Genomic DNA, 25,636 nt, shown 5'->3' on the forward strand with positions numbered 1-25,636 from the left:
AAAACCTTTTCCTGTGATCTTTCGGCAATGGGAGGGCGGGGGAGAGCGAGGAGAGATCGCTGTTTGTTTCCTCGCGTTGCTGCTGTTGCTGTTGTTGTTGCTGCGGGAGCCAGGTTACATAACGCTTAATTTCAGGCTCTTTTCGGCGGCACGATGATGTATACGCGATGCAAAATATCCTCTCTGGAATTACAGGAGCGATTTATCAATTCATGTGCGGCTAATCAACCCATTTGCTTTCTAGTGTGTAACAGCGACAGCTTATCTCATGCAGACTCACGATCGTTCGGCGCAGTCTAATTGAATTTCAGGGCCAGGAGCGTTGCACTCCACGTGACGGCCAACCGAGCGGTGCCAGACACTGCAGGCGTTACATAATCACCCGGGGAGGGCCGTGCTCCCTCGCCTCATCGCCTTGGAGGGCGGCCTCTCCTCGCTCATGCCCCGCAGCCCCAGCCCGCACACACCGCTCACATGGACGGTCACATGTTTTGGAAGGGGACCGCTCCCTCCCCCCCACCCCCGGTCAGTCCAAACTGTTCGTTAAATCGGCAAAGGAGATTAGAGTGGGTGAAGAGATGTGCGGCATCCAAGAGAGCACCTGGCTCCCTGCCGCCTCGTGACGGGGAAGCTGCAGGAGACGAGTGCCCCTCTCTAATAGGGGTGCCACCCAGGACGTGGCCTCGGTGTTGGTCCCACATCAGAGATGCGGGCTACACGCACTTCAGGCAATGGGACTCTGACCAGTTTCACCATCTGCAGATCTGCGGTGCCAAATGTAAGAGCTGCAGATCACAGCTGAGGGCTGGAGGAGCACGGGGTTAGCACACATCCCAGCTCCATGTCGACATCCAGCTTACTGAGCTGGAAGCTCCTGACCATCCCACCCACCTGCATCTTAAACATCGGTGATGCCTTGACACCACAGGGTGGTCTGTGAGGGATGGTGCTTTGTCTACCCCTACTGTAGTCCCTGTGCTTTGTCTACCCTTGGACTGCAAGTTTTTAGAGCCACCTTGACCCAGAATTCTTTCTATAGGAGAAGAGGCACTGCAAACTGCAGCTAGCCAGCACAGCAGGACGGGGCTTTGAAATCCGTACGACACAAGCAGTGACTCTTTTCATGTATGCCAACATTTCAGCAAATAAAAAAGGCATGCCTTTTCCCAGTAGAAGCCAACTTCAGAACAAGAATTTATGCAGATAATCTAGAGCCAAGCTTACTAAATCAGTGTTTGTTAAGACATTTGTTCAACAAATCTTTCATTCACAAAGCCCAGGAGCATGTTGTCTGCTTGATTTAAGGAGGAGAAAAAATGGGCACCAAACCAATTGCTGTGTTCTGCACCGTCATACAGAAAGTCCAGGTTATACTTTCAGAGAGCCCTTTGGAGGTGAGTCATTTGGTCCTCTGGAGAGAAGCCCAGAACAGCAGATAGCCTGCGATAACTTCAAAGTACCCTCTGGTGCCCTGACACATTCCACTGCATTGAGACAACGTGAGGAGTGCATGGGCCAGGCAGTGGCTCAGCATAAAAAGCAATGCCATATTCAAGTAGCGCATCAGAGAGTAGATCAGTTCCCTCACAGTGTCCTTCAGCATCCCATCTCACAGCACAAAAATCTAGACTGAAGTCAGTCCTAGACCCAAACACACAGCATCTACCAAGTCAGAAGTAGGCATAAATGCAATATATATAATCACCAATTTCAGAAAAAAAAAATAAGGCAGTTTCCCCAGGGTGGCTCATGCTCGAGTCAGATGGGCACTGTAACTTGTTGTAGCTGCACATGTGCTTTTCTAGCAAGAACGTGTCTGAAAGAGCCCCTTTGTGCACAGCTGCAGCTGCCCAGCGGCTGGTTTGCCACCTCCTGTGGCTTTGGAGGCCCCTACTGGAAGATGGAGATGTACGTGCACTGTGCAGTCCGGGGCAATAAAGCAGCTCCTTTTCATCTGGCAAAGCTGCAGCATGAAATTAACAGTTCAGGATTGTGCAGAGAAAACACATTTAAGTTACCCTCACAGTTTTCAAGTGGGGCAATGCCCCAGCTGGCTGAATAGTAAAATCACATTGCAACAGGGCACAGCAGCAAAACAGACAGATAGTGATCAAAGTGCTGAACTCAAGACACAGAAGCCATAAACTGCTGGCTAGTTCTAAAGAAAGCATTATCCCAGCAACGCTTCCTTTCCTGCTCTCAAATAAAGTCTGTCTTCAGCTAAAAATCAGAATGAAACAGAGAAAAGGAAGAAGTGTGTATAAAAATGGGAAAGACAGAGATGGTTTAAGAAATCTAGAGAACTATTTTTTTTCCAGTCTCAAACTATTTAGAGTTTTAAAAGTGGTTTAAATACACGCTGAACTTAATTCAACGTATATGTAATTCAAAGTATATTTCAACTACTTCACTACTTTGATAAGTTTACTTTGCATTTTTCAAACAGGAAGTCAAACTCCCTGTTTTTAGATTACTTGCTGCTCTAGAATTTGTTACTGAGATAAAACAGGCTCTTTCAGTATTGGAAAAAAAATATATATATATCTACTTATATATAAATAAACAGCTTCATTATATTCAGGTGCCTATCTGAAGACCACACTCTCCAGAGCCAGCCCTTCTAACCAAAAACCTCCCAGTGCATGAGGTAAGACCCCAGAAAGAGCCAGTTCATCCATGCCCTCCTAATCCTAGTTCAACATGTGTGCTATGCACGCTAAAATGCAGCCAGCACTGCTCTCATTTGACTCCCTTTCCCCTGGCTGTGTGGCATAGCAGGTTATTTGCACACACAAGCAGAAATGGGTAGAACTCTGCCCAGACTTCTGCAATACAAATTACTTGTTTCTGACTAATCACATCACAGACCAAAGTAATCTCTTAAACTTGTTACTCTGGCTGTTGCTGCTTTTGGCTTTTTTTCTTCTCCTTCCACACAGCTATTTCCACACACAGCAGCAGAACAAAAATCCAAACCCAAATAACGAAACCTGAGTTTTTCCCATGTGTAACCTTTTTCAATGTAAGAATACTTTAACATGAAGAAAGAGCAGGCAAATACATAGCTTAAACTGCTCAAATCACATCTTTTTTTTGTTTAAAGGGCTGACCGAGTCCTTACGGTCAGTCTTATTTTCAGAGTTAAAATTACTACTTGACCAAAATGCAAGAGGCAGGACAAATTTAATAAAGACTGCGACATAACCACAACAATCCTCTGTGCTGCATTGAGTAAAATTTACTGACCATTGCCCACTTCACTGCCAGCAGGGAATTACCGTTGTTATTTCTTCTGCCTCACAAAAGCAACCTAATTAATAAGGGTTTCTTCACAAAAATCTAGGAAACCCAGGCTGCATATTCTCTGTTCCTCAGCAACATTTGCAGCCGCTTTGAAAAGCCTGCTCTGACTAATAAAAGAGGAAGAATTTCACAAGTATGTCTAGCATTTGTTTAAATGCAAAGAATTTCATTTTTAGAGAGCCACAGTCAAACTTTGTATATTTAAAACAGTTTGATTTTCAGAAAGGTTAAACTGAACCCACAGGAGTGGCCTTGAGAAACCCTACAGCTGAGAACTTCTCGTTTGTTGTAGCTGAGAAAATTTGTATTTCAAGCAAGGTTTAGACCTTATGCTTTCTTAGGGTTCAGCTAGGAACACTATGCATGATCAGGGTCCCTCAAGTCCCTTTTCTGCTTCGTTTTTCTGCACTTTCTGCATGGTTGAGATTGGCAACAAGTATTTCTCCTCTGTCTTGCCTCCAACTCCAAGTTGCTTCACTAGTGTCAGTAAGATACCTTCATACTAGACAACCTTAGAACTCAAGGTTATACACATTTCTTTGGCACTTGAGACTGACTGGCACTAAGTTCTACTGGACGTGGGGACACAAACTGCTACTATATACAGCCAAACAGTCCAAAAATCAACTTGAAGTTTTCTGCAAGAAAGAAGAGAAAGGTAGCAAAAACAAAAGGGAGGGATATGGATAAAAGTCTTGTGGGAGAAAGGAATATAAGGAGACATCACTCAAGTTTAACTCCTCAATACTTAGATATAAAATGATTTGGGCAACTCTGTCAAGTGGGATTTCTCATGTGGTTAAGGTCCTCACCCCCACCTCAAGTGACAGCTCTGCATCTGGAGTTATCAATACTAGCCCAAACGTTAACAGACAGTCTCCTTGTCTCACGGCTCAGCCAGAGAACCAGTACAGCCTCTCCCTGGCATCCACACAGCGTCAGCACATTATGCTTGTGACTGTTCACAGCAGAAGGCATTCACACGTGCGCCCTCCGAGTGAGACCTGAGTGATGGCAAAACTGCAGTGGGAAGAAAAGGGATTAATCAGACTTCACTGTCAAGGTGTCATGTGCTGCCCGTGGAAAGCTGCTGTGCAGTAAACAAGGAAAACAAGGCACAGCCTAGAGAGAGCATTCATTGCCACAGACTGAAAGAACACTTTCAGGCTTTGTCCAACATAAAAAGCTCTCTGCAAAAAGCCTGGGGGTCAAAGTGACACCAAGATAATTAAGCTCATAATCCTCAAGGTAATCACCAACTCCAAAACAGGTCCCTATTGAACAGCCTGGTCAACACAGATCATTTAGATATTCTTGTCTTTTCCCTGGGAACTCCAAAGGTCAGGTAACCAAAAATGAACCCGGCTTTCATTTAAGTAAACAAACACATGCATAATTCAGTAAAGCATATTTTAAGCTCTGGGATTTGTAGAATCAAAACTTGAAGAACAGATACTCTAGAGGCTCAAAGAAATCCCAAATTAACCACTTGTAATTAAAAAATCTCGTGATTTTCAAGCCAGATCTCGTGATTTGTTTGCAGCCTGACTCAGGGTTTTCAGTGCTTAGAGTTGGCAACTCTGACTAAGCAGGGATATGAAATAAGAGCGAGAGTGACTACCCGCCAGGCTTCTGTTTTCCTGGGACAGAAGACAAAGCAGCTCTGACAATTCCAGCTGGCAATACCATCCAGGCACTCCTCCAAGGCCAAACACGCTGGATAAAATCCTCATCAGACAAAAAAACAAAAAAACAAAAACGTATCAGAAGCAGTTACTGTTGTTGCTTAATAGCTGTTTTCTTAAGTTCAATATAGCATACATTTTCTTTTCCTTGAAAGGATGAAGGGGGTGGAAGGGAAGAGTTGGGCCACAGTATCGACAAATCCCTTGCCAGATGTCATTAGTGATGAAGTCCCTTACAAATTATATCAGTATGAAACAAATCAGAAAACAGTGAGTTTCCATTTCCTCCTCAAGTCTGGCTAGACGGAGACTTCAAGATCAGCTTTCATCTATAGTTTGGAATCAGCCCTCCTGTGCTTCTTGCTTAGTGTGGCAGGGGTGTTAAGCAAGTAATTGCTATCATTAAAAAGAAAAATAGCTCAATCACTCCCACTCCCCATCCCTGTCAAATACTGACTCCTTCATTAGGCTTCCCCAGAGCCATTTCAGTACATTGCACTCGTCTTCGCCCTACTCCAGATAGAGGTGGGAGGCTCCAGATGGGGCATGTCTCCAGCTATGGCCCTTGCACCTTCCTGAGTGATGTGTAACCCTGAGCCAATAACCCCCAAGTATCCCCACCATGCTGGTATCAGACAAGAGGGTCTGGACCGTAATGGGACTCAAATGCCCACCTTCTAGTAGCACTCAGTCCTCCCCACCTGCTCATGGGTGAAACAAAAATAGGGCAAGTGCAGCGAGAAGCTACGAAGAAGAGCCTTTCTGGTTCTCACTGCTTTTGATTCCCCTAGAAAGACAAGAACGTATCTGAAAGAAATGTGTCCTTAGTTCTTCGTGTTTTGACTGACAAAACCAAATAATACCATAAACAGAGTTTTTCTATAGAAAATCAGATCCAGAAACACTTTACCGAGCCGTAAATCTTTGACTAAAGCATTTATGTAACACCATCTATTCACACTGCCCTAACCAACCTTAACTAACCATTCCATTATAATGAGTCCATTATCCCCTGCTTTATTGTATTTTTTCTTACAACAGAGATCAAAGATTCGGATCTAGTGGCATCGTGCCGATTTCATTTTTATTACTGGCTCCCTGGGTCTATCATAAATATTCATTGGCCATCCTTAATACAATGCATTGAATTCTGCTCACTGTTATCACTGGTGCAATTGCAAACTACAAACAGGGTTGTTGCACAAACATATTAAATAAAGCAATGGCAAATTTCTGACAGTCAACAACAACAACAAAAACCCACCACAAAACAAAACAACCCTTCCCTCTTCCAAGGAAATTCAAGGCTGAAGGAGACATTTTCTCTCGCCCCCTCCATGACTGCAGACATTTGACTGCTGTGGGAGGTTGTCTGTGCAGCAGCAGCAGCAGCAGCTGACCTGCTCCCACAGACAGGAGGCATTTTTGAGAAGTCCACAGTTGCCACACAGTGGTCTCTGTGATAATGCAGCATTACGCTGTGTTCATCAGGATAAACAAAAAACGTTCCCCGGCAGAGATATACAAACTGCTCAGAAATGTGGACTTGATGCATAGCAGCTAATACTTTTAAATACTGGTTAATGGGGGCGGGGATGGAAACATCCCATAACTCAGTCAGTTTTACACATTATTTTTTTTATAATGCCCAAGAACAACTGCAGATATCCCAAACTTCAGGATGCTGCAGTTTGTCTCTCCTCCCATACTCATCACTCCCACATCCCATGGAACTCCTCACTGCAGTGCAGCTCTCTCTGCATGATGCACGAGTTGTGCCAGTGTGCTTTGCTCCTGCTCTATGAATAAACACAGACACAGGCTTCTTGGGGTGTTATCTGGTCATTTTAAACAATCACCAATTGCTAAAATTTGGTTGGCTGTGGGAATTACATTTCTCCTCATGTTAAGCAACTAACAGATCATTAATGCATATAGAAATGTAGAATCATAGAACCCTTATAGTTGGAAGGGACCACTGAAGGCCACTGAGTCCAATTGCCCTGCAACAAACGGTAATACCACAGCTAGATCAGGTTGCTTGGGACCTTACCCAGCCTCACCTTTAAAGTCTCCACAGACGGGGCATCCACCGCATGTCCGGGTAACCTGTTCCAGTGCCTCACCACCCTCACTGTAAAATATTTTTTCCTTATATCTAACCTCAATCTTTGCTCTTTGAGCTTGAAGCCATTTACTCTTGTATTATCACTACAGACTCTGCTAAAGAGTCTGTCCCTTTCTTTCTTGTAACTCGCAGCCTTCTCTTCTCCAGGCCAAACAGCCCCAGCTCTCTCAGCCTGTCCTTGTAGGAGAGGTGTTCCATCCCTTGGATCATTTTTATGACCCTCTGCTGGATGTGCTCCAACTGATCCACGTCTCTCCTGTACTGAGGACTCCACATCTGGATGCTGTACCCTGGGTGAGGCCTCATCAGCAGAGTAAAGGGGCAGGATCATGACCTAGCCTTGCTTCTTTTGATGCAGCCCAGGACACAGTTGGCTTTCTGGGCTGTGAGGGCATATCAGACACTCTATATTCCTTTAAAAACAAAGCAATGCGGTAGGACATGGAATGCACATTCAGATATTTATCTTCTAACGGGACTCCACCACAGAGGTAATATACTGCTCATTGCGAAATAAGATGCCACAGGAATAAATCATCTAAAGTAACTATTTATATTTATGCATAGGGACATATTCTCAAACAAAACTCCACAAATCTGACTATGAGAACCATATGATAAAACTGCTGACTCAGTTCATTTATTAATCTACAACATACCTTTGGTCATTTATCTACCCCCTTGCCAATCTCGGATCTGCCAGAAACTTGTATTAAATTCCTAAAAATCTCTAGTCATGATTTATAATACATAAATAAAACCAGAGTAAATACAGAAATACAACCTTGATTCTGATGCCTTCATGATGTAGAATTTGATTCAAATATGTACAGAGAAATCTTTAGTGAAATCCATCCCACAATAAAAAAATCTATACTGCTTCTTTACATACAGGATCCTGATAAGTTTCAGCACTTTCGTGCCTGAGTAAGGTGACATGAATCACATTCAGAGGTCTGTGAAGGTTTCATTTGTCAGAAGCTTCCTTCCCTTGCACTCTTTTCTGTGTGATTTTAACTAAAACCAGTACTAATAGAAAAGGATGGCAAACAGTTCGCAGTTGGTTAGGATCTCCTCGCTGGTTTTGCTGTTCTGCAGATCAGACCCATAGAAAAGAATTCATATGAAAAAAAGAAGTAGAAAACAAGGAGTATCCTTTTGTCACAAGCACTACATAGACAGGAAATTACAGAGCAGAAGTTGGACATCTGAAGTTCAGAGCAAGGTTTGCTATTGTTTTGCTCGTTGCCGTATCTACAGAAAAGAAAATATTGTATGGTATCAGATGCTCCTTTAGAGGAAATGTATTATATGCAAAAAGGACAGATGATACAAGATCCAAAACAATTTATCAATCAGGATGTGGGGCTTAATATTTCTGAAACAAATCTGGAGAACAACGTATCATATTCTGAGAAAATGAAAAATAATGTGCGCTACTGAGAGCCTGAGATCTTTATAAAGAAATGTATTTACAACCGTGTTTCTCAGCCTTGGTATCTGCTACTGGATTTGTTTATGACTTGGAGAAGAATAAATAGAAATATATGAAATGAAGAGAAATAAGTGCCAGTGAGCTGAGTTAAAGGCACCTTTAAGTCCCCAGAGATAACACATTTGGATGACGGTGACAGTTAACAATTACATATTAAACAGAGGGGAACATCATGAAAGCACCCAGTCCTGTAAAACAGTTAGGGATATGCTTCACTCCCTTCGCAGCATACTTAAGAGCTCATCTTTCACTGAATCAGGCCTTTACTTCTCAGCAGAGGTCAGAAATGCTGCCTTCTACCTGTGTTTGATAGATGATCCCGTCCAGGTGACCAAGAGCCACAAGCTCTGCCTCAGACTACGCCTGACAAAGACCACAACAAGTGCTTCACAACTGGCCCAGGCCAAGGGACTTTGAACATCCCTCCAAACACAAGTAGATCATACTAAAAGTCTGCATCAAATGTTTGGAGCCTGTGACTTAAAAAGAAAAAATGTTTCCCCTTAAAAAGAAGCCACGTTTTTCACAGACCGAGTAGCTGCAGTTGCAGGTTTTTGCAATAGAAGCACAATAAATCTCTCTATGAAGTGACTGGAAACCCAGCAGAATATCTGGGAATGGTCCAAAGCAATGCACATTGCAGAAGGGGTACTACAAAGATCACGGAAGTTACTTCAGAACAGTCTATTTCATGTTGTGTGTCAAAGCACCGGAAACATGCAGCAGCAACAACATGCCTTAGTGCCTGATGGCCCGAGGTGCTGAACACCACAGCTAATAATCCCTGGCTGGTACAAACAGCGGTATCATGTGCTCTGTGATATCCTCGTGCTTAATTATTCCAGCTGAGAAGGAGGGGAAAGTGAAACTGCATTGGTTTGTTTCATTGTAGGTTTTATTGTTTTGGCTTGTAAAATGTCAGCATATGTGTATAATGAGAAATTAGCACATTTTAAGGGTCTGACCACATTTAGGGTTTAGTCTTGCGTATCTGAGTGCTCTGACTCTCCTCCTGCTGCAATTACCAGCTGAGAGAATTCACAGCAGTAGCAAAGCTTGAATACTCCATTCCAATGAATCAGTGGCGCACACCAGCACCTGCATGAAAACCCTCATACTGATGGAGACGTTGTCCCAGCAGTGCCTGAACTTCCTGCCATGCCTGGTCATTCGACTGTTGTGACAAATTCATAACGTTGCTTTCCTGCCCATACCAATGTGCTGATTGCAGCAACCAGATTGGCACTGCTAAGGGCAATTAAACATTCTTCTTTCGCAAACTCTTGGTTCCTCCCAGACCGCACTTATCTTCCTACAGTAAGTGTTTTAATGCAGGATATTGCCAAAAATCTCCTTTACTATCTGAAACTGATGGGTGATTAAAAAAAATCATCATCATCAACATAAACAGCATTGAGCTTAAACATTCTCCTATAGTATTTCGAACCTCACGTTACTCTACAAACTCACTGAGCTTAGCGAGATCAACCTATTGACAGTAGGAAAAAAAGCAGCCTGGTGCATAGTCATTTTTCCCTATGAACAGAAATAAAGCAGACAGCAAAACTGTTGAAAAAGTAAATCTGATTCTTCGGAATGCCTGCAGTGTCACTAATCCAAAACGTAACAGAAATAAAGGAATTTCACGTTCTTTCTCTGACACTAAACAAATGTCCTCTTAAAGTATAATACATTCAGAAATTCCCCACGTGTTCAGAATTATTCCCTTTCTCCTCCACTTACTATATATGTTAACTATAACATAACTATATATGTTATTTATCTGCATACTGCCTAATTCAGAGATGCAGTGAAAAGAAAATAATCTTGACATGTAAAATAGAAGGCAATAACTACACCTTCCATTACAAAAGCTGCAACACCGGGACATTGCAGTGGCTCCCAGCAACATCACCCAGCTTCCAAGGCACACTGAGATCATTTTTCCCTGCACAAAGAGACCTGCAGTTCCACTGCTTTCAGCTTGACTGGTAGATCAATATATTTACAAACTGGGACAGTTCCTTTAGAGAAAGTCATTTGACTTTTCTCAACAGCTGCACGTGAAGTCTTGGGTTTTCTGGGATAAAATGACCAACAGCCAACAGTGGCTCTATCACGGATGTTTGCAGTAAGAAAAAAGCTGCATCAGATTTCACACGCATTTTGGTGTCGGTGCTGAAAACAGCTAGGAGAGGACAGCTTACATTTCATAACTAAAGCGGAATACAAAAATACTAACACTCCAAAATGGAAGGCTACAAAGAACAAAGCTACCTCTACCGTTTTGAATGGTGAAGTTAGTGCAAAAGTATGAAGAGAAAGACAATATCTTTCAGGAGCTTTTTCAAAATAACGGTGAAAAGCACAAATACATCCTTCTGACAATTAAGCAGCTTACGCAGCCTTTGTTCTGCTGACACTTAAAAAATATTCAACGTTTTTAATTATTTATACTGCAATTCAACACCTAATGCAGAAAGTAAGTATAAAGTCTGTGCTGCAGCACAAATAACCCTTGCTGAAGTGTTCAGCCAATTTTGCTTTCTCTAGAAACTACCATTTGGCAGGATATGCGGTCCTGGACTCTACCATATTCTTGTAATACAATGTGATTCATTAGCACTCTGTCCAGCCAATAATGTTACAGTAAACTTGTCAAATATACATGTTATCATGTATAAAACTACGTTTTTCTGAGAGATGTTGACCTCATTAAGAACAACTGGTAAATCTGAAGGCTGTACATGCTCAAGGCACTGACAGGTCAGCAGCCAAAGTGGGTTGAAATGTTGCCATATGAGCACAATCCAACAGAATCCAGCAACTTCATCCAATTTGCTGAGGGTGGGCTTAAGTTTAGCTTCTGACCTTCCTTTGAAGCAGCTGCGAGCACTCACCCCTCCGGGCTCACCTACTCTGTTGCATGGACAGTTGCTTTCACAAGGGCAGCAAGGCAATTTTAAGATCTCAGTTAGCTCCAGTCATTTGCAAAGGGCACTGCTGGCAACGGCCTGCATCTCTCAGGTGCTTCTGAATATGTTCTCCATATTCTGTGACACATGAGTATGTCTGGAGTCAGCATTCACAAGGAATTAAACTGAAATCAAGCACTATGGCAAAGAACAGCTAGAAGACTTGAATAAAAACTTTAGAAATATTAGACCGAATGGTTGTATGAAAACCACCAGCAATAACAAACAAACACAGCTGGGGCAGACCTAGTCCAAGGGCAGCCCTTTCGCTCTCTTCTGTTCCTCTTCTTAAACAGTCAATATAAAGTGTGCTTTTATCTATACCACGGTAATTGTCTGGGCACTGCTTCACCCAAGTGCCTTAATGCTGTTCTGAAAGATCTTTCTGTAGGAGAGGGGCTGTAGATCAAGTTTCATTCCAGTTAGTTACCTAATCAATACAAATAGGACTAAGACTTAACACAGAACTCCAGGGAGACTGTGATAATCACCTGCAATTACTTATGAAAGCCAATCAATGACCAGGAGGTTTTATGTGTCATTTATATACCTTAAATCAAACTTCTGAAATTAAACTTTGATTCCTAACACAATTAGATGTTGCAGCACTAAGCAAAACAATGCACAAGCAAGCACTGCCTCAAAGGCAGACTGCAAGCGCAAGTGAGAATGAAACCAGGAGAGCACGAGCAGCACAGACCAGAAACATGCAATGAGAGGAGGCTCAACATTAGAGCTGACTCCAGGCAATGGATAAGGGGCAGACTGGAAAAAGTCATGAAAACACTGAAATACGCTCCTACAGCTATCTTTTCCTCCTGTTGCTTCATCAATACAGACCACTTTACAGCAACCAAATGAAAGAAAAGACAACAGAATGCCCAGGTCACATACCTGGATCTTAACTGTGGGATGGAAGAGAGAGGATGATATTTGGTATCGTTTTCTTTCTTACTGTAATAAAGTCTGCAGAAAGTGGAAGTTTAACATTTCCGTCAATTGTATCACAAAAAAAAAAATAAATAAAAAAATTAAGAAACTGAGGCTTTTTGTCAGAATGTCATGCACTCATGTTACTGCTAAATAGCAGAATGCCAACATCCCAAAATATTAGCAAGAGACAGAATTAAGGGGATATTAGACATAGAATATCCCAAGTTGGAAGGGACCCATAAGGATCATGGAGTTTGGACTTCTGGCTCCACACAGGACCACCCAAAAATCTGACCATATGTATGAGATCGTTGTCCAGACACTGCTTGAACTCCGGATAACATTTCAGACAGTGACAAAACCATTCGCTAGAAGTTGAGAAAATCCACAACAGGCCATTCATTGCTCTATTTGTACTATTCTGAAGTCTTTGGTACAAAAAATGACTCCTAAGAATATAAAGCCAGATACGTACATGCAAATCATACAGGCTTGTTTATTCATTTATTTGCTTGCACTGATTCATCATGTTTCTCACGTGTAAAATCTACGGGATTTAAGAGAAAGCATGAAGGAGAAATTCTATTTCCTGAAAATCTCTTCCCCTTGATGTGCCTTTGCGAGAGTGATCTGGGCTTACACCCCTTGACGTCCACTGCTGAGGACCAGAGGCTGGGCTGGCAGGGTTCAGAGCCCCTACAAACCAATGGAGTACGCTCCCTCTGGTGGCTTCACTCAGTCTTGATTTATCAGCATCCGTGCAAAGGCACCAAAAGCAATTAAGCAGACAAGGTTTTTTGGTTTGTTTGGAATACTGTGCAGTGAGGCATTGTTTTTCTCCATCTAAGATTATGTTAACTTTTGGTGGGTCAGTCTAACTAATTTGGAGAAGTCTAGCTGATTTCTTAGTAACATGCAGTTAGAAAAGGAAGGAAAGAAGGTTTTCCATGTAATGCAGCAGGATTATGGACCCAGAAAGTTAAGAAAGTAAGGACATTAATAAAGAATAATACTTGCTTCACGTGTCAAACTTGTTAGGACATGAAAAAGAACAACTGCTCTGGCCTAACCACATTCTTCTTTTAGCTAGATGCTTTATGCTTTAAAGGAGGTGAAAGAGGAGATTGATTAGCTCTGCTTGCACTGGTTTGGTTGTTTCTGTATACAGAAAGGCTGATGTTTTACTATTGCTTCCCTTGTCTTCATTTCACTGTTCTGCACTGAGAGTTTTTTAATCCTGTCGCAGCAGATTGCTTAGAAGCTTAGGCAACATGCTCCCATATTCATATGTTGAAATCAAAATAAAGTGTATACAGTCAAAACAAAGACACTGTGAATATTCCCCATTTGTAATATATGGCTCATTTATCATAAAAGAGTTTCTGCCTTATCACATTGTTTGACAGTACAAAAACACTTAACTGTAAAACTAAAGTCTCAAACATTCAGAAATAGGCACGCATATCTTTGTTACCAAAACACCTGTCCTAAGGTTAGATTAGGAGTAAGACTGAATCTCATAGCTATCATATCTGAATGGTAGATGAGTCTGCCAGGTACAGTAACATGAATGAGCGCTGTTAGTTTGACACGTGAGAATATTTGGGTGTAAAAGCCTAAGACGGTGAAATGGTGTGACTTTTCTCCAAGTGAAGTGAAACCAATGAACACACTTGACTAAACATGTCAGCTGTGATCAAATGAAAATAATGGCAGTGAAAGATTAGATAATAGCTGTGTGATTCATCTTTAAGAGTGAATAATACTGAAAGAATTGGGGGAATACTCAGAAATACGGATAAGGAAACACAGAAAAGGTACACAAAAGGCTTATAACCTTTGGGAAGGGAAGGCTGAGATGCAAGTTGGAATCTAGCTACCAACACCCAAAGTTGCAAGTAAAATAAACCTGACATTTGGAAAAGTTTTTGCTGTTTTGAGAAAAAACTGGGCAATAAGGGGAAGGAGAGACAGAACAAATGCTAACGGGTTCAAGAAAAATTAAGACATTCTGCAGACTGTGTCACTTCTCCACAAAACAGGCAACTCTGCTTAAAGATTATATATTCCTGTCACACACTTATAAGCATTACAGTGTTTATGGAGTACAAAAGTCTGGCACCACAGGCAGCGGAGAAAACTGTACAACAGCAATTAAAAACCCGATGTTTCTAATTGATTGTCTGCTGGATAAAGTCAGATGTCAGACCCAAGGTCTAGTTTCTAGAAATACGTACCTCCAATATAAGAATTAAATGTAGCAACACTAGATTAGTGCAAATTTATTTAGTCCTTCTTTCTTTGACTCCTGTAAAGTCCCTGATGCAGAACTATGTAAGGCAAGTAGTTTCCTTTGTTTAAATCTTACTTTCTGTCATGCCACGTTGTTTCTGAAAAACCACATCTTTAAAATACATGAGAAATCGAAATCATGACATACTCTGTTAATGTTCTAGAACCCACATTTTAAATACCACTCTGGTAGTTCTATATTTAATAATGAAATGGTAGCAGTACCTCTTCAGCAAAGTTAGTTTTCTTGTCAAGCATTTCTCGTAATGTCTGAAGGATTTTAATGCAGAGCTTTTCTTCTTTCTCCATCAGCTTCTTCGTGTGATTAATCAACCTTAAAGTAAAATATTAAACCTTAAAGAGCATTGCACGTTGTTACTAAGCCAGGCTAAAATTTCTTCATGCAAAAACTACTCATCATTATATTTTTCCTCGAGGAAAGGAAATAAAAGTAGGCAAAAAGAAATCATAATTAAAAAGGAAATGGGGTTTTCAAGGTACTGTGAGTTTTTTATTACAAGTTGTGCATCTTCTTGCCCATACAGAGGCAGAATTCTACACCTACTTTTTCTGAATGCTTCCAGATGAACATCGTGCTTCTTACAAACTTTAAAAGCTACAACCTTTGTACACCTTCCAACCTCAATAGTGGCTATCGTAAATTATACAGTGAGCAAATTTATTTTACAATGAGCCAAATGGGTTCCAAAAGGATCTCCAAAGCACTCCTAAAAACTTCACATGGAAACATTCAGAAATGTAGTTATTTGGCTGAAGCACAGCCATTGTTTGCACTCACACAACTTCATGAGACTGTCTGAAGTCAGAAAGCAAGGTGCATTTTTGCCTCTAGCTAAAATTGTGTCAAGAGTTTGGGTTTTAGTATCCTTAAGCCGATGCCAGAAGAAGTCTTTTTATGCCTGTACAGTGCAAGACTTTGCATAGCTGCTGTGAAAACAGAAGAAAGGAGGAAATCTAAAGGCCATGGACAGGTTTCTTTTCTTCAATACCAGTGTTGGCTTATGGTTTATAGAACAGCATTTGAATGAAAGTGTACGATGAACACACAGCAAAGGCACCGTGGCCACCAGTTCACATAGACACATTACTGGTCATAAAGCACAAGCAGTCACCCAAAATAGGGTTGAGAGGGACAAAATGGCATCATCTAAATCTCTATCTTGTAACACAGTGTAACTGATTATATTTAAAGCACTGCTAACTTTGTGTGCTAAACGCATCTTGGACTCAATAGAAACACCATGCAGAACTTTCCCACTGTCATGTTAATCAAATTAATGAATTATGAGTACAAAAATATACAGATTTCAGGTCTGTGGTACTAACAATGTTTTTTGAAGTTACATATTTACATCAGGGCTCTTACATTGCTCTGCAAAACATCCCTTGCTGTGCAAGTTAATTAAATACAACAAACAGAAACACGCTTATTGCATTATATGGGCCACACTCAGCAGAACTCGATTTGATACTGACTTTGAACAGGAATTTGAGCACAGGGAATGAGATGGAACAAGCTCCAAATTGACTTCACTTTTCCAAACATATGAAGTATATTGTTACAGTGCTACCTTGGCAGAATATGCAAAAAGCCAAAGAACCAGGAGAGCTTCCAAATGCGTCAATTTCCCCCACATTAAGTCAGTTGAAATTAAAGTTTCTCAAGGGCAGTGAGGGCAACTCACTCGAGGATTAATGAAAAGTATCAAACAACGCTACTCCAATGCACAAACTGCAAATACAGCATCTCATAATTCAGGATCAGGTGGGGTGCCAGTGAAATGTATCTTAAAAAGAGCCACTGCAGTTTAAAATGAAAAGCAAATGATTTATTTGCTACATAAAAAAATCAAAACAAAAAATAGACTTCTCCATTATGAAATCCTGCAATTCTACCATGGAAAGTCTAAGTTTCTGCTGACAGCTTGGAGAAACTTAATAGCAAAAGTAGCTCATTAAGAAAACAGAAGTAGGTTGTTCCTGTCAGAATTTTAACAAGCTACTAACATTCAATTTCTAGGCAGACAAGGCAAGCAATGCTCTCTCTCTACACCTCTCCATACTTCTAAATCTCTGAAAAACATAAAACATGCAGCAAAAGACCTCAATTTAAGCTTTCGATTTGAACTCAGACTCCTACATGCTTAAGTCACTACTGAAAATTAGAGGGGAGTGCAGTTGAAAAGTTTAACTTCCTGTCATCTTTTCCAAAGAAGCAAATAGGCCTCTCCTTATACCACTTACTTGGACATGAAAGCACCGCATCTTATTCTGGCATCGCTCCCTTCAGGAAAAAGAAGCTCTGGACTGTGCAGCACATCAACCAGCACTGAGAATTCAGCCTGCATCATGGGGGTGAACTGCTGCTCCAAGGAGGACACTACATCCTAGGAAATAAAGATGAGTATAATTTACAACTAAAGCCAGTCAAGAAAACTAGAAGAACATTGCTGTGGAGCTGCACAATACTGTGGGCTATTTGACCCAGCACTTCTTAACCCATGCTACAGAAAAGCAATCTCCTTCTCCATGGCTGCTCCTCAAGCTGGATGAGCAGGGGAAGGTGCCCATTACTATCCATTTTACTCTTTTCTATTTCTCCCCTGCAATAATGCCTCCAAAACACTCAGGGACATTCAGAACGAGAGGAGGGCCATGAAGATGATCAGAGAGCTGGAGCACCTCCCCTAAGGAACAGGCTGAGAGAACTGAGGCTGTTCAGTCTGGAGAACAGAAGGCTCCAGGGGGCCCCTACAGCCGCCTCCCAGTACCTAAAGGGGACCTACAGGAAAGCTGAGGTAGGACTTTTTTTAAGGAATATAAAGGGATATATATATAAGGAATATATTTTTATAGTGACAGGATGAATCAAAATGGCTTTAAACTGGAAGAGGGTTGATTTAGACTAGATATGAGGAAGAAATTCTTTAAGGTTGGTGAGACACTGGAACAGGTTGCTCAGGGAGGCTGTGGATGCCTCCTCCCTGAAAGCATTCAAGTCCAGGCTGGATGGAGCTTTAAGCAAGCTGGTCCAGAGGAAGGTGTCACTGCCTATAGCAGGAGGTTAGAACTAGGTGAACTTAAACCTTCCTTTCAACCCAAACTGCTCTATGATTGTTTCTATGATGGTGTGCTGGAAATGCACTGCATTCTGTATGCATGATGTTAGCATATCACCTAAAATGTTGCTTCCTGAGTATGTAGGTCCCCTCTATTTATTTGAGTCCTGCTGGTTTTCGTAAACACCTGATGCCATTTAACCACTACGTGCACAAGATGATCTCCATGTTTTAAGTAATCTCTAGTGAAAGAAACCTGACATAATGGCTCCTATAAACCAGAGGACCTCCCTCCATATCCCCTAAAGAACATGTGACTGTCATCAGGGTATAAAGGAGATCCTTCTCTGTGGATCACTTTAGGGAACAAAAACAAACTTCCAATCCCTCTTGACTGACTTTTGTATGAGCTGAATTCAGACCATGGATCAAAAGTCCCTCAGTGTTGACTATACTTTGAACAGGAACCAAGCAGGAGCTGAGCCCTCTACTTCCACAACCAAGACGTTCAAGGTTTACTGTATTCCAACAACACTAAAATGGCAACGAGTCTCTCTGTGGTGTTTTCTACAGCTGACACATCACAGATAAATGCACAGCTACTACCATTTGCTATTTTGTACCTGCAGTTTTTCTATTATGTTCCTGTAATCCCAGGCAGGCCCACCAAGAGCTTCTTTAAAACGTGGTCCGCTGCGGGCTGACATTCTCCACCCCATGGCTGCCCTCTGCACCATGTTAGAGTGACTCTTCATGAACAAGGTGTTGACCTGGCTGTCCAAATCCACTGGAATCGCAATGCCACGGTTCTTAGCTGTAAGAGAAAGAAAGAAAGAAGAAATCCAGAGTGAAAAAAAAATTCTCACCGTTTCCTGCAAACCATGGCATGCAAAATCGTGATAGTCTAGAAGCTGGGAGTTGCTGAGAGTGGGAATTCACTTCAGTAAGTTTTAAAAATAAGGATCAGAACCAAAGCTGGTAGAAATCAGCTGCTATCTAGTTAAAGACAAAGAGCTGAACCACTTAAAATAAGCTGCAAATGGTTTCCAGTATAAAGAGATTTTTTTTTTTACCAACTCAAAAAAAAAAAAACCCACAAATCAGATTCAGAGATACTAATAAGAGTAGCAAAAAGAACATACAGCAAAGCTATTTTTTCTGTATTCAGGAGTATATTCAAGAGGTTTCTTTCCAGCAGACATCCACACCAGCTTGCTAATTTATCCCAACTGCTGTTTGTTGCTTTCCTGACTACTTTTTTTTTTTTTTTCAAAGACCTTGAGAAACCAAGTGTATACAAATTAAATTTGAAAGACCTGCTCTTCTTTTCTCTTCATTCAATTTCCTATACGAACAGAGTTGTTAAGTCATGAGATTGGTGGACACCACTGCAATATAACTGATAAGCAGACCCAATTGGCAAATGCAGATCAATAATTTGATTTATTTTTTTAGGCTTTGGTGTAAGGTGGGAAGTGACAAAGGAGATAATAACCAGGGTGAAAAAATACAACTGGGGGAAGCCTTGCTTCAATTTTTACAGAGCATCCACTGTTGAAATCCCACTGCATATGAGCTGTCATTTGAAAAGGCAGTCCAAAAGACAATGCTAGGAGGTAGCTGCCCTATCCTTTCTGAATATGTTTGCATTAGCTGTATCTCTTTATTTCACCAGAGATCAGACTGATGTTCTTCTAAGGCTCGGCGTGAGTCGTCTGAAATTCAACAAACAAACAAGCGATTGATGCAGCTATACTTCAGTTTGAAAGATTAGGTCACATTTAAATCATTAGGTTTTATATTCTATGTCATTTCATTTAATTTCCATGGCACAGTTTATGCTTACTAAAAACTGAGAAATAGTCCTAGCCCATTTGTGGTTCTTTACCATAAGCTGGCAGCAACTAATTTATTTTCTCCCTTATTAAAATGAGGTGGGTTTTTTAAAGCATTGGCCCACATTAAAGTTCTGTACAACATGTCATTTCTCTGAGGCACTTCCCCCCTTCTGCACTAACACGCATGCTTTGCACAGAAGAGGAAGGCATCAAAAACATCCCACCTCTCCCTCCCATTTCCTAAGACATATACAACTTCAGGTCCTGAACTTGTGATGTCAGCAGATGCCCTTCTTTCCTACACAGACTGTACATCTAACCCAACAGGAGTACTTGAAAGCACAAAGTTATGCACAGAGCTCTGATGAATGAAGGCTCATGTCTTGCCAAGCGCAGTGAGTCACGGATCCCAGGCAAAAAATTTCTCTTCCTCTAAACATTATACTGTAATGGCAGCATTTATAATAAGCCTAAAAGTGGATGTAACATCTCAACCCTCAGCTTCAGTGACTATAGCAAGTGTGCTGTCACGTGCATCCTCATTCCCTCTTATCGGCGCACCCTACTCTCTTTCCCTTGGCTTCCAAAAGGGTGTAATCCTGTGGCAGGACCAGGGCCTCCACCTGCTAATTAGGCTATATATATATATGTATATATTTAACTATATAAATAGTCTGCAGTAGGAAATTAAATGAATTTTTGCTTAGGTCAAGATAGGAAGACATTTCCCAATAGCCATATGCAAATCATCATCACCAGAAGTACGGCAGTTTCAACATCGGCTATTGACTTTTCATTCCCACTGTCCATTTGTTTTGAAGGCAAGGTTCTTGATTACCATGAGGAAAATGCTACGTATGGCTGGTCATTACTTCTAATGACTGTTTTTCCATGTTACTTGCATGGGTTATTTTTCAAAACACATTTGTCCTGTTGCCGCTTACGTTATTAAAGAAGTCCATTACAGTTCTGCCTGCGTGGTTAGGGTGCTGTTGCCTATTAATCCAATTTATTGTGTCCTAATGTCAATCACTAGAATGTTATCGGACAATGCATACTTCTCAGTTAAGCAATATGTATGCAGAATTCTGATACCTACAGGAATAAATTTAGCAATGGGGAGCGCACTGTTCAGAGGAATACCCAGACTTCTGCAGTCCTACAGATGCCATTTGAAGTTAACAGCTTCCATCACTGTCTGAGCTGCAGTCAAGGACTACAACTGTTCAAAGTGTTGCAGCTAATTAAAAGTATCACAAAGAAAACCAGAGAGAGAGAAAAAAAATTCCTTTGTTTCAAACAGTTCTCATATGTATAATTCCATTTGTAATTAAGATCTGTATTAGTTGTCAAAGGGCACCGTTGAAGTCTAAGCTGTAAACAAAGCCTTTGTCTTCTTATTTCTTTGCAGCTTGTAGAAAGTTTATCTTTCATTTGTTTCACATTTCATTATTTAAAACAACATGAAACATATTTTTACATTTTGGAAAGCTGATGAACAAATGTGAGCATAAATATTTATTTTTAATTTAGGTGTTGTAGGCTGCTTTCCTCTTCAAAATGTGTCAATCTCCCTTAAAGCATGAACATAAAATATTTAAAAGCATGTTTATTTTTGTTCCACTTAGAAATACTTTTGGACAGCACTCAAACTTGCAAAGTAGGGTTAGTGCTGGTAGAAAAAGGAATGAGGAGGGGGTAAAATTATGGCCTTCAGTTGACTGGTGAAGTTAGGAAAAAAGCATGCTTCTTATCCGTATGTAAACTGGTACCATGTGTATCTAGCAGGATACTTACCATGTTGGACTAGCACGTATCTTCAGCTCAGGCAAAAATCTGCCTTGCAGTGTAGGTCAGAGTGCCTGCTTGCACACTACATCAATCCCAGCTAGGGCACTCTACACAGGGCTAGTCACACTCTTGAATATACTATGCTGTTTTACCAATGCCAGAATAGCTGTGATTTGCTGACAGTTGCTCCCAAGACTAGTGACAATAACTGCACTTGAGCCAAGACAAGTGAACAAATGGCACCTGCAGAAACGATAAGTAGCAGCATTCCAAATTCACCTAGGCCATAGCAATATGTTCTGTTCCACGCTGCGTGGTTGTGAGCATATTCAATGCCCCATCAGCTTTGCCTCTCCTTTCCTGTTTTAACTAACTTTTTTCAAAGTAGCGTGAGATGGGGACCCAAAAGAAAAAGGGAACACTGATGATGAGAATCCAGCAGCTTAATTCAGTACTCTCTCTACAGGCAAGCTGGGATTCACAGAATTCCCAACAGCATACTCCAGCGGCTGAGAGAAGGGCTGAAATAGGCTGAACACGACGTATTTTGCTAAGGTACCTGCACGTACATGTCTTCACAGAATCACAAAACATGGAATCCTTACTGCTGTCTTTTCACTATGCTGTCTGCCTGAGAGGAATGACTGAATACTATTTAATACTAATATTTAATACTAAGGATTTCCAGGAAGTATTCCTAACCTGAAATTTTCTTTGGAAAACTATTCTTCAGAGTAATATATCTTGCCATATAGAGGCTTCTAATTTTCCTTGATATTCCCACCTTCTGCTTTCAAATTTTAGATTTTGCTCCATTAGCTTTGAAAGTATTACAAAATGATACAGTATTTAATAGCTCCTCAGTATTTAGTGCACATTGTGCTAGGTAAAGCAATTCCTAATGTGGGTTTTGGGACACACTCATCAGGGTTTCACGGCCTTAGAATTCCTCAAGGAAGAGTGGGACATAGAATCTGGGTCACAAAACCACCATGGCTGTTCCTAGCTGTGAGTCCCTTACTCTCCTTGCATCTTACACCCCTATTGTACTTGCAGACAGCTATCTCATGTTCTGCCATCTTCCCCAGTTGTCACTTAACAGAGAGATGCATATTTAGTTCAATTAATTTGGCTCCATAAATCAGTCCCTGCAGCTCCTTAATCATTTACTGACTGCTTAACAAATGCATTTGGATGGAGAGACACTAATGCTAGCAACAGTGTGACTTTGTAAGGAAAATAAAAGCTTTGTGTAGACAAGACACAAACCTGCCAGTCTTGCACCCATCTACATTAAAATATTTATCAGCCTGTAAAAAGATCATCATTGAATTTTTCTTGCAATTAGGGAAACACAAACAGTTAAAATAGAATAAAATATGTGTTTCTTCTGAAACGTACTCTTCTTGCTGTCAAAAAAGTAACAACGGGATAATTATCTTATTTGAACTAAAAACTGAAAGTGAAGGTCTAGCTTTTATAAAATGGAAAACTGAAATAGGAAGAAGAACGAAGTATTTTCAAGGCTAAAAAAACTGTTTAAGGGAAGTTCATCGGCATGGACATTAAATCAGGTGCAGAAATTTCTCAGAAGCAAGAAACCATATTCTAGATTTTACGTGTAGTGTTTCCTATCTGTGATCCGACAGGAAAATTGGAAGGGTTGTTAGAGCACATATAAGCATGGTCAAGAAGCATCACAGCAAGTTAATTTTTTTTACCCCATCCTTAATGGGGTAACAGAGAGCTGAAAATGGAGAATAAACGTTAACTAGAAAGAACTTAACCAGTCCTTCAGACCATTTGTTCTCTTGTTAAAGACAACTCATGTTTTTAATCTCTTTTCAAAATGTAATAAGCTCCATATAAAACAAAGCTGCATTTTATGCCATCTCTCCTCCCATTTTCTCTTGTTTTCACACATTTTCACACACAACCTTCCACAGTTAGTTCCAAACCTCTCACCTATCATCTAACGTAATTTAGGTTACTTACAGCTTCACATATTTTAAATCCCATCAGTTTCGTATCAGCACTGTCCTTTACCTTAATTGTCTCTTCTTTACCACTGCTGATCTTCCTAAGTACTAACAATACAAGCCTTTATTTTGCAAGGGAAAATACACGGAACTCTCATAAAGTCTCCTCTTGTCACACAGTTCTCCATTGCCCTGCTTATCACAATAATGTCCTGTATCTGTACCTGTCAGAGTTCTGAACTTCTGAAAAAGTATTCTTACAAAATCTGCCTCCTGTTTTGTAGGATTTTCCATTTGCTTTTCCAGCACAAAATCCTGGACTTATGACCTGATAGTGAGTCACGTGATTTGGCTTGTTAATAGATTTTTTAAAAGGTCTGCCAAGAGAAATAGCCAGACAAAATGTGAGTTACTGTCTGCTACTGTTTAGTCACCCAGAAATTCTAATTATTTCATTATTGGTGGTAATATAGCAGTCATGCAAATGCTACTTAAAATATCCTTTACATGCATGCAGTGTCAAAGGGAAGATGCAATTTGGAGAAAAAAAAAAAAAGGATAAAGGATGAACACTACAAGAGTACAACACAGCATGTAGCTCAATACACTGAGGTGCTTCAACCTTGTAAAAACACATAAACAAGGACGAAGGTCTAAGAGTCACTACTTAATGAAGAGGCAAGGGCAGCCGGAGGGCCTGAAAGACTGGTCAGCCCTGGAAGAAAGAACCTGCTCCCATACTGTTTAAGATATAGTCAAGATTTTTAGTAGTGAAGACAGGTGATATTCCTTGGTATTACCATCTGGAAACAGCAATCCTTTTGGCCTCAGTCTTGAAAAGTTTATAATATTTAGGAAGTAAAAGTCCTTTGATAATGAATTCACTTGAAACAAAATAAACTGTTGGTCTTCTTAGCTCCTCTGTTCTCACAAGGATCGGGGACCTTCTGAACAATTTTCATTCATAGCTTCACCTTGTTGTCAAAACAGCCATTTTAAATCATTCATTTTTCGACTGTATTTTCAAGCAAAAGATCAGTGCTTTGTGACAACATAAAAATGCAGAAGTGATTTATTTATAAAGTATTAATTTTGTTAAAGTGATTATCAGCTTCAGAAATTCACATGAACAAGAACTATTACTACATATTATTTTGCAATTATTTTAACTCATGCCAGTGTAAGCAAATGTTTTCTATGCAATAAAAATTCAAGTGTATTGGTATCTTTGCATTCCAAATCCCTTGGAGTCAACAGGAGGGTCTGCTGAAAAACGCAAGCAAGCCTGTATACCTCCTGCTGAACAGGAGGCAGGGAACTGCCTGGAAACAAATATGTAAGTGAAGCTTGAAAAGCTTATGAAGTTTTTCCCTAGTGGTTAGGTGGAGTAGAAGTACCAAGGTTATAAGAAATTAGCTTCTGCAACATATCCTCTTCTTGACCTGAAAGATAATGTACACTCTTACAGTGCTCCGAAGAAGACAGATCTTAAACTCCTAAGGCAGTATTTATATCTACCTGCCAGCAATGTAACTAGTAAGCACTGAGCAGAATGTACATTGCTTAAACTTGCTCTGAAATGGGTCTTTTAAAAGTGCATTATTATATGGATCTTTGATATCTTGGGAAATCTATGTATGATCTCTCCTCCTGCTGAGATTCATTTCTAAATCCAGGGCTACTACCGAAAAAAAAATTTTAAATCATGTTTGTTCTTTCAACTCTATACTGCATTTATTGTCCATCAAAAGTCTTTGGTCTCTGCTGTAAATCTGTCCAGTACTCTATCTCTCTGAAATGGGAAAAAATCTTTCTAGAGTGTTTTTTTTAAACCCTGCTGTGAAACATGAAGGCCCTGACATTAAAGCTGTCAGACTCTCAAGTTTAAAAAGAAAAGAAAAAAAGAAAGAAGGAAAGAAAGAAAGGAAAAGAAAAAGAATGAAAAGAAGCAGAAGAGTGCTTGAGTGTGCGTAGCCAAAGTTTCAAAATCCAAACCTAGTCCAAATACACAGCAGAAAAAAATAAAGGGAAAGGCTCGCTTATTTTTATTCTGGAAGAAACCTACGCCTTCTCAAAAAGCCCCATTTTTGTGCTAGGTGAACACTCTAGATGAGAAAACTCAGTACACAGAGTAATT

General features: G+C 40.6%; 1 protein-coding gene across 1 annotated transcript in view; it reads right to left on the reverse strand.

Annotated features, from left to right (window-relative positions):
- ITPR2 (inositol 1,4,5-trisphosphate receptor type 2) overlaps positions 1-25,636 on the reverse strand; it is a 253,736-nt gene that overhangs the window by 102,392 nt on the left and 125,708 nt on the right. Inside the window, exons 35-37 of the mRNA XM_032446237.1 lie at positions 18,515-18,705; positions 17,077-17,219; positions 15,037-15,145 (exon numbers count right to left, since the gene is read on the reverse strand). Of these exons, the coding sequence (XP_032302128.1) occupies positions 15,037-15,145; positions 17,077-17,219; positions 18,515-18,705 (443 nt within the window). The remainder of the gene's footprint in view (positions 1-15,036; positions 15,146-17,076; positions 17,220-18,514; positions 18,706-25,636) is intronic.

This window comes from Coturnix japonica, chromosome 1 (genome assembly GCF_001577835.2).
Source record: "Coturnix japonica isolate 7356 chromosome 1, Coturnix japonica 2.1, whole genome shotgun sequence".
Lineage (NCBI taxonomy): Eukaryota > Metazoa > Chordata > Aves > Galliformes > Phasianidae > Coturnix > Coturnix japonica.